Genomic DNA, 10,545 nt, shown 5'->3' with positions numbered 1-10,545 from the left:
TACATACATACATACATACATACATACATACATACATACATACATACATACATACATACATACATACATACATACGTACATACATACAACCCAACCCCAGTACCCCCCAGTATAAGCCATCTTTTCTGCGTGTCTCCATCGATTGTAACGAAACATCGAACGGCCTCAACATGTACAACAATAAAGCCGTCCATGCATGCATTGACTTTGTACGATACAACGCACCCAGCAGCTTCTATATTTCCTAGCTTGAGCTTTTTCCAAAATTAACGCATCCGATTTTTATGGTAGAGATTTTATTTTTGTAGTAAATAAACATGTTGCCCAGGCCAGAAACCGAACTGATTATTGATACGGATTTACGCTTGAGAATGATCTAAAACCCATAAATCATTATTAAAAATCATCGATATAATCGCAGCTGCTCGACGGTCGCGGTTTCACAATTAGGTCCCCCAATCGGCCGATCGATCAATTCTCATTAATATTAATCGACCGGCGCGGCGGCGGCGGCGGCAATGGCGGCGGCGGCGGCGATAGCACCGCCGCTGCCAGCGGAGCTAGTCTGGCCAATCGTTCCTGGCGCGACGGATTGCACCCACCATCACCATCAACATCACCATTGCCATCGCAACTGCTCCTACAGCCGCCGCCAATGTAATCGCCGTCACAGTCGCTTTCACTGGACACACTCCTCCTTGCCTTGGACGGCTTTTTGGCGCCAAGCCGCAACGCACCGAACAGCCGAGCAAGGCGCGACGGCTGCTTCCTGGACTGCAAGCCGCCGACGCCATTACCAGTGCCATCATTGCTGCGGGTGCCATACCTGAGAAGACCTTCCGTACTTGCCGTACTCGCACCAACCTCCCCCATACGCCGTACGATTTCAGCTCGCCCAGATACTTGTAACGAAGTTCTATTGCCGGAAGGGGATGTGACGGGCAACTCGTACGACCGACGGCTATTTGCCGCGCCCCCAGCGGCGGCGCTGCCACTCGCGGAGCTAAGCCGCGAACGCAGCGGCGTCACCGCCGCCAGCTTCCCGCTGCCGCTGATGCTGCTGCCGCCACCGCTACGTGGCGGTCCAACGCGGACGACCGCGGGGGTATAATGTGGCCGTCCTGTATGTACGGCAATGTCACTAATGCCAACATCAATGTCAGCAACGGAAACAGCAGCAGTAGCGGCGGGAGCGGGGGGGAAAGTGACAGGAACGATAGCAGCAGCCGCACTCCAGCTTTGAGGTCGCGGGGGGGGACTCGGGAGAGCGGTGGAGGCGACGGCGGTTGCGGGGTACGACGGCGACGACGGTGGACGGCGGAAGGAGATGTGGGGAACGGACGACGTCGACAAATGGTCAGGAGGCTGTTGCCACGCCGCAAGGCTGGCATGTACGACAGCGGTGGCGGCGGCCGTACCGCCTCCACCTGTATTAGAAGACGCCGCCGACGATGCAGCTTTTAATAACCCGGGGGCTCCTTTCGCATCGGTCTGAGTCCCTGAAATCAAAGAGGCGTCGGTGGCGGCGGTGTCAATGGCGGCAGCGGCCGCAGCGGGTTATGGTGACGATGCAGATTTTAGGGGACTCTCAAATCCACATACATACATACATACATACATACATACATACATACATACATACATACATACATACATACATACATACATACATACATACATACATACAAACGCATTTCACATCAGAAATTTAAGATTTGAAAAGGACAGGCGCCAAAAAACGACAGCACGCCTCACTCACTCGGTAAACGCGCCGCCAAAACACACACGGGGACCCCGACGGAGGACAAACCGGGGAGTACGTCCGGTTTTAGGGTTTTAGGGTTTCAGGTACTTTCACAGCATTTCTGTTCTGTCAAAAGCCCCCCGCCCCCGGTCATCCGATACCGCCGAGAAGTCGGTGTGTAGGAATGCCAGGACGTGATAACTGCCGACCAACCAGATAAACGGAAAAACGGAAAAAACGGATGCTGAGAAGGAAATCAACGTGGGGTGATGAGCCCTAAGAGCTGCCGTCAAACAGTTTGTACTCAAAAGAGTTGTCGACATCGACATACAAACATATACATACAGACATACCTGGCATCCGGATCACCTGCTCCCCCAATCTCGGCATGGGCGCCGCCGCAGAAATCTGACCGGTGCTACGCTCGACCAAGCTGCTGGCCGCCGGAGCGCCGGCAGCCGGTTTCGGAGCGATTGCGGCTGTAGCGGAAGCAGACGCAGACGCAGCTGCCGCTGCAGCTGCCGCTGCTGCGGTTTCACCTGATGGCGCCGCCGCGGTTGCGGCGCAGTACGCTGGACGTGGTACGACCTGCTCCGACATGGCTTCGAGTGCGGCGGCCCAGCTGATGACGCTGCTGCTGGCGGCCCGTACATTCCGTACATCGTGTTGATTTTGCTCGAAGCGCGACGTCGGCCGTGGCGGAATTGCCGGCTGCATAGGTGGTATTGAAGTCGGCTGTAGCTGTGATTGTTGCTGTTGGCGCTGCTGCTGCTGCTGCTGTTGCTGCTGCTGCTGCTGCCGCGGCGGCAGCTGTGGCGACGCCGGCGGCGATGGACGAGCGTCGCGTAGAGATTCTTGACGCCGGACAGATGACGCGACAGGCGGCTCGACAGCTGTGGACCCCCCATGCACAGGACCCCCCGGGGCGATAACTTAAATAAACTAAAAATGGCCCCCTGGCATGGGGGGTCGAACGATCGAGCGAACGAACGAATGATGTTACGACGTGGAACCGGGAACGGGATCGTCGCTGGTAGTGTGAATTAGTACGGCGTGCGGGTTGTGTAGCAATGCTGTGCGTTTATTAAATACCATCGCAAAATTCATGCTGCTCATGCAGTCAGGACGACGCAACACGCAGCAATTCAATGCATGCTAAAACCACGTGGCCCGCGGGTCAGCGGGGTACAGCTATGTACGGCACGAGTATACCTTCCTCTTACACACAGTAATGACAAACCAATATAAACGTAGATACGTTCCCTGTAAATAGGTAAATAGGTAAATAGACAGATAGATAGATGAATAGATAGATGAATAGATAGATAGATAGATAGATAGATAGATAGATAGATAGATAGATAGATAGATAGATAGATAGATAGATAGATAGACAGATAGATAGATGGATATGTTCCATAATATACATATTTGTGCAGAATTACAGAGATAAAGGGTGGCAATAGGAGCCGACAGGGGGGCTCAGGCAACACACTAGGTCCGAGTCCAGATGAAGCGGACAGGCAGGCCGTATAGGCCATACAGATTGTACAACATGCAGACAGTACAGACCGACAGGCCGTACAGGAAACAGGCAGGCAGCATATGCATACCAGCACACCTGCTATCTCAGAGCCGGCCACAGCTTCCTCATATGGCTGTGCAGCTACAGCGGGAGTGACGGGGCCCAGATCCTCCATGTCACGAAGGAGCTGTAGCTCACTAGTGTCGTCGCCGTTGCCGTCACCGTCGCCGCCGCCGCCATCGCCAGAGAGTTTAGTAATTTCCACTGATGCATCGGTCCAGGCGGAGGGCGACAGGCGTGCCGTGGAAAGCATCGCAGCCGTACCCGCCGCCGTTGCCGCCGCCGCCGTTGCCGTACCCGTTGTTGTAGCAGAGCGAGCAGACCAAGGTTCCTCCCGGCATAAATCCGGCACGGCAAAGCAGTCGCCGCTGCCACCGCCGCCGCCATCACCGTCGCGGCTCGCCGAAATCTTTGACAGCAGCAGCGAGTCATGAATGTCGTACAACTCCGTACACCACCAGCTCGGGCTGGACATGAGCAGCTTGCCGTACCGGCCGACCGCTGCACCACTGGCGACAGAACGACGCCGGTCGCGCCCTCCCGCCGCCCCTATCAAGCTGCACGACGCGCCCCCTGTACCTCGACCAGGTGTCACGCCACCGCCGCCGCCGCCTCCGCCCGACTGTACGGCTCCAAAGGAGCGAATGTGTTCATCTGCTTCTACCTCTTCCACAAGCCCCGGCGCCGACGGTGACAACGGCAGCGGCGGCTGCTGCGGCGACACCTGCGGTACCGGTGCTGGCGGCAGCGGCGGCGGCAGACCTGCGAGCTGACGGCCGCGCCGCGACGGCTGTGCCTGCGCCTGCTGCTGTGGCTGCGGCGGCAATGCTGATATCACCTGCGCAGCAGCGGATGAGAAGATATCCGTCCACATACGCGCCAAGCTGCATTCCGTTGTGTAGACGTTATCATCGCTGCCGGCGGAAGGCCAACCGGCAGCGGCGGCAGGTGTCGCCGCCGCCGCCAGACCCCAGGTGCCGCTGAGTACCAGATCCCCCAAGCGCATCTCGAGGGGCAGCTGCACGTTGACACCACCTCCGCCGTCGCCTCCGCCGTTTCGTGTGGCCGCGTGGTTGTCACCCGCGTAATGGTGAGCGACATTGCCGTCGCCGCAGCCATCCACCTGAGATCTGAAACCAGCGGTACGACAGCCAGTGGCGCCGTGCCGCGGCGGAGCTTCTAGAAGGACGGCTGCGGGCTGCCACTGCATCCGGGTTGCGGATTCGTTGCGGTAGATCGCGGCGTTAGGAGATATAGAAGGGGATATATGGTGAATCGCGCGCGATAAGGACTGGGAGGTTGGGGGGGTCCTGCCGCGGGTTGAGAATGCGGCGCTGTGTAGCCCCTCGAAGGTGGACTCCGGTTCCTGCTGCTGAGGCTGTGGCTGAGGCTGTAGCAAATGAAGGCCCATTTGGCGTTGGCGCGCATAAGCCTCATCGCCGGAAGCGGCAGGCGTCAGCGTCGCATCCATAAATTCTGGCTCAGCGTCTGGGTTGGATGCGGCGGCCAGAGGGTGCATTAGTGGCCGCGGTCCGCTCGGCAGGGCTTCCATGCTGACCATGGAGGGCCCAAACCGTCGCCTGACTGCAGCGGCGACGGCGGCTTCCGCCACGGCAACAGCGCAACCGCCGCGGAATATGGGTGGAATCGCCTGCATGCGAGGTCAAGTTAAGCTCAGTAGAAAAGCGAGGCGAGGGTCAGGGCATCGGAATGGAGGTATGTACTAAGGCAAAACCAGTCCCGCGCCATAATGAGAAACGTTTAAGCGAGACAAAAGTTTGAAGAAGTATAGCAGAGGACAGAACGTGTTGGTCAAACAAACGACAAACAGCGAACAAGCGACCAAGGAAAGCAAAACCGCTCCATTGAAGTCCCCACTAACCGAAAGAAAGGTGAACGAGTCGGGAGCCCTAGCTTCGGTGCCGCTGGCTTCACTAGCAGGTTCGGTGCCAGTCTCGGAGACCTGACGACCAAGTAGGGTAAGTCGACACCAATGATAAGCTCAATGTGAACAACAAATGCGTATTTTGCATAAATATACCTTTGGAAATGGTTGGCGCACAGAGCTTCCCATACTCCGAGGCCGCAGGTCGGACCTGTATTAGCAGCAGGCCTTGTTGGATTTTTCGACGGGCTGAAAGCAATTTCATGCACAGCTTACATATCATCCAACAGAGGGCTATGTGTCTGCAAGCTCGCAAATAAGTCTGCAGGAACAGCCTGAAGCTGTGCTGACCCTAGAATTCCTAGATACGACTCTCCCTGCAAATGGCATTACGAGCTGGCCGATGACATTAATTTCTGAAATCTGTTCCTCTTTTTTCATGTATCTTTTATTCTCATTTGTATCGCCCGCGGTACGATGAGTCATACTAGCCCAACTGCTGCAATTGTAGCGGCTGTAATCCGGCGAAAAGCAAAGCATCTGTAGGATGAGAAAAAATCCGATCATATTGAGGTCTGGCCGTAGCCAACCTGAGCCTGCAGTCGTGGCCCCGCACGGCCCCGACTAGCCACGACAAGGGCCACGACAGCGAAATCCTAAGGCTGAATATAATATCGTTCATCAATCGCCTAAATTTAATCGTTTACCATTTCCTGAACTTAACTACCGATTGTACTGCTTGTGAACTCTGTAAATTTCCTGCAGTCCAGCCCGAAACCAAAATGGTGTTTTCACTTGGTGTTTTCACTTCCCCCCTAATCCATGGGCGTGTTCATAGCTCTGTGAGTTCCTCGGAAAGGATGGGATCCTATGGGATTTGGTCGGGTCACATCACCGTTTCGCGCGAATTGTATCGGGCAAGTTGTTATTTTCACGGGAGCTGACACAGATGGACGATTAGCTATTCGTTGATCAGGCTCTCTTTTCAGTTTCTTTCGTTTTGCGGATTTTTGGGCCACAGGCCTCATCTAGTAACCACGTGCAAAGTTCCTGTCAGTATCTGTTGTTGCTGATGGGCCTTCTGGTGGGGGTCCGGGGCATTTCGCCAACTGGGGAGCCTGTTGGCAAACGTCCCGTGGTGGTGGGTTTCTGAGTCCCCTTCCCTTTGGGTTCGCTTGCTGCTGTCTAGGTGACTTGTTTGCCCTGATGGTCGGGGAGAGGGGGTCCTGACTGCCCTGAACGTCTCAGGTGGCAGTAGCAATGCACGGCCAGCTGGCCCGCTGGCCCGCTGGCTCTACTCTTCACGAGTCTGGAGCCCACTGTAACAACCATACATATCGCTTTGCTTACGCGCAGAGAATGTGCGCCCCGTAGGATGTGCAATAGCCAACAGCATATTCGCCGGTGTGGTAGGTGGACGCTCGGACTTGCTCTGCTGGACCTGCTTACTGGGGAGGAACGGCGGAGGAAAGCGGCTCCTAGCTCCTAGCTCCTGAACACCTAGGGCGATAACAACCTAGTGCATTGCGAGCACCGCATCCAAATATAATGGCTCTTGCAACCACTTGATCCATTCGTGCCTGATTGATATCAACACACAGTCGCCTGCACCTTGAGTAACTAGCTTGATTTCGGATCCCGCCGGTAGCAAGTCAGCCAAGTCATCCGACATCCCTTGATGACGTGGGCAAGCCTTAAGGCGGCCGCACACACCATTGGGGTGTTAACATAGTATTGGCCTCACACACCGGTAATGTAAGCGCCTCAACACTTCTGCATTTGTTACTTTGCATTCTTCTATCATATTGGTGTGTCCGTGTAGTAGCTGGCCGCTGAAAAGGCCTCTGGAGATGCTGGTCGAGCGCATATTTTATCGTAGATGATATGTGTGCCGTACTGTGTATCAGCTACTATAGTGTATCGCTCTGCACATGTGCAGGTGTGCAGAGACACCCTATCAATGTGATGTGCAGAAAAATAATACCCTAGAGTTCCACCCATCACACACACACACACACACAACGAAAAGTGGAACATGTCGTCTGGAAGGGGGACTACTCTATTCGGAGGACCACCATGTACACTTTGCCATGTAGGTAGGTATGTAGATATGTAGGTATGTAGATATGTGCTCCTCACCGAGCAGCGGCCAACAACGCAACGGCCGTACATCATTGTTGAAAACAGAAAGTGAGCAACGTACGAAGTCCCCATCCAGTCGAACATGAACATGTGTGCACCAACCGCTCACCAACCGCTCACCAACCGCTCACCAGCTGTGCCGCAGTGCAGTATGGTGCGGTGGCAGCCATGAGCCCCGTGCAGTGAAGTCGTGAATCACGCAGCTGCACAGCACACTGACACATACATGGCATACAAACATACATACATGCATACAAACGAACAAGCAAACATACGTACATTTCAGGGCTGGTTGCGTACGGCATGTAGCAACGCAGCATGCCCTAGCGCCTCCAATGCAATAATATTGCAATAATCAATTTGGTTGTCAATTAACGCACACATGAAGATAATAACCAGCTGCTGTCTTTACGTAGTTCTGAGTGCTGAGCATTACCGGATAGACAGATGGATAGATAGATAGATAGATAGATAGATAGGTAGATAGATAAGTAGATAGATATGCCACCGCACATAGCTCCCTAACCTTCGAAACACCGCTAATGGACATCATACATCTACATCATAGCACCCAGCAAGAAGCACATCACCGATACAGCACATCAATACAATACACCGCAATACACTGCAATACAGTCAAGTACACTTCAGAGCGGCGAAAGAAGTGAAGGCCTTGCTGGCCATCCCACAGAGGTCTCGAGATCATGATGGTTTTCGGGTCGCATACATACATACATACATACATACACGCACGCACGGATGTTCATTCGTACTGTGTTTTGGAGCTCGAACAGCACCAGTGATGCTACTAACCACTGCAACCGCAGCATCCATCCATTCGGTTCAGCGAAAGGGGCAGAGCGTTAGCGCCTACGTGCAGAAGCAGCAGTAACAGCAACAGAGGCGGCAGCGGAGGCACGCAAAGTCAAGGAAGGAAAGTCATGCGCCGCTGTTAAGTAATACGCAATCCCAAGCGAGCATCCAACCACCATGCAGGACACAAATATTTGTGGTTTTCCTTATTACATTATAAATATACATAATATAATTAAAAAAATCACAAAACCACAATAATATAATAATATTAGGGATATATTTTATAAAAGTTTTATATAGGGAGTGTATGTAACCCCTTTGAATCGCCCCCTCACTTTTCAGAGCTCGCTTCTGGCTGGTTAATAACCACCCTGCTGTGTCATATTAGGATATTATGTCTGGTCTGGAGACACTACTGCGACCCGGCAGATTCCGTTGGATGCTGGTGGTGGGTGCGGAACCTGAGTGATCCACTGAGAAGTTGACTAGGGTGACTGGATGAGGGTGCCCCTAAATACCGGGGAAGGCAGGGTTTCGCAGGGTAGCTGCCACGGGCGAAGATACACCCCCCTGTTTCACACATTCATACTACTGCGATTTGCGGTTTAAGGTCCTGGGTACGATTCCTGGATAAACCCCCGATATCGTCTGGAGCGTGGAATTATGGCTAGCTGCTGCAATGTGGACATGACGTTCCAAATGTCTTCCATTGGCCCGGAAGCCTCCCACTCTGTAATAACAACAAAACAACGGCAACAACAACATCGGCAACAACGGCAACAACAGCAACAGCAACAATAAAAGCAAATGTAATATTCGTTAAAACGCGACCGCGAACTGCCTATGGCTGACCTCGCCGACTTCGGCAAAAACGGAGAACTCTCGAATATGCTTGAGTTACTATAGGCCAGAATGGCAGAAAATGGGCAGGCGCGGACCTCCGCGCCAAAGGAACGTTCAAATGGACGGGCGACAGCCCCAGCTGCTCGCCCACAACCAAGCCGCGCCCAAGCGGAACGAAAGGATGTGGACACCGACATAACATTGGGCACGATTCCACAAGGAACCCCACTTTATATGGAACAGGACCAGGTTACCATGGAAATCCATTGGCCGGCCGGTTCCGACCCCGCGGACATACAAGCCCAGCTACATGGACCAGTGGGCAAGGCCATTGTAAACAAATTACAGGCGATAATACCGCCCGTATAGGCAGAGGGGCTGCTCGGGCCGCGAATCAGCAAATGCCCGCAACGCGCACTCTCCAGCGGCGTGAAAGTGCAAGAGATCAGCATCTTGATCCGGAAAGGTGGTCTCGCAATGCTTACCACCTCGCCAGCAGTCCGGAGAGGACGGCTTCAGCTGGGGCCAGTCCAACTCCTACCCAGCAGCCCACCGGTGGAAGTGGAGCTACCCATCACGAACCTGTACAAGGCGGAACGGCCCTACTGGGAGATCAAGGGGAACCCCACCAACCTGGATCCCAGAGCCATCCCTGGTTTCCTTGCCGTCTGCTAATCCACTCCGTGGTTCCGGTGGGATGAATCAGACATCCATGAGCTGAATCCCACTCTAATGGCAGACACCTGGCGAATCAAGGTGGCGCAGGACACCCCCGGTCTACCGGGTGAAAAACACTACGAACTCGGCAGGGCGGGGTTGGTAACCAGGTCCGGCATACTGAGGGCTTCCAGACTGAAACGGAACGGTCAGGAGGGACCCTTCACTATGCCGTGCAAAGCACCACCAAGGAAGGAGCTGGCGCGCCAGACACAGCAGTTACAGCAAATGCGACGGCAGGGCCGTACTGCACAGCCTGTTGCTGCCCCGGGCCAACCAGGCCCCTCAAACGGGGGAGGGCCCTCGTATGCAGCGGCCGTGATGCGGTCAAGGTGGGGCATGGAGGCAGCCATGGGAGCAGGACCCCAGCTAGCACCCATGGGGAGGGGTCTCAACCCGGAGCTGCAGCCGTATGTCACACCCCCACCTGTGCCGCCTGCATCAGCCATCACCACCACCAACGTGGCCGGGGTAACCGCTACCACCATCACCACGGCCGCAAACACCCCAGCCGCCATAGCAGATACCAATCATGCAGCCAGCAACCCCGCCGTCCCTGCTCAGCCAGGACAGGCGGCCCCTGCAACTGCTGCAATGGTGGGACCCCAGCAGGCCCCGCCCCAGCTGCAGGCCCCGCCCCAGCTGCAGGCCCCGCCCCAGCTGCAGGCCCCGCCCCAGCTGCAGGCCCCGCCCCAGTTGCAGGCCCCGCCCCAGCTGCAGGCCCCGCCCCGCTGCAGGCCCCGCCCCAGCTGCAGGCCCCGCCCCAGCTGCAGGCCCCGCCCCAGCTGCAGGCCCCGCCCCAGCTGCAGGCCC

At 55.2% G+C, this 10,545-nt stretch overlaps 1 protein-coding gene across 1 annotated transcript; it reads right to left on the bottom strand.

Annotated features, from left to right (window-relative positions):
• Positions 1–471: 471 nt before the first annotated feature.
• On the bottom strand, positions 472–7,906 carry VOLCADRAFT_100117 (uncharacterized protein; the record flags this gene model as incomplete). Its single annotated transcript, XM_002958750.1, has 6 exons — positions 472–1,121; positions 1,428–1,499; positions 2,098–2,283; positions 3,366–4,980; positions 7,488–7,559; positions 7,883–7,906. The coding sequence occupies 6 exons, from the start codon at positions 7,904–7,906 to the stop codon at positions 472–474; spliced, it is 2,619 nt and encodes an 872-aa protein (XP_002958796.1).
• Between the last annotated feature and the right edge of the window lie 2,639 nt (positions 7,907–10,545).

The sequence above is a fragment of the Volvox carteri genome, assembly GCF_000143455.1.
Source record: "Volvox carteri f. nagariensis unplaced genomic scaffold VOLCAscaffold_105, whole genome shotgun sequence".
Lineage (NCBI taxonomy): Eukaryota > Viridiplantae > Chlorophyta > Chlorophyceae > Chlamydomonadales > Volvocaceae > Volvox > Volvox carteri.
The sequence above is the reverse complement of the archived record's forward strand: the minus strand, read 5'-3'. Positions and strand labels throughout refer to the sequence as shown.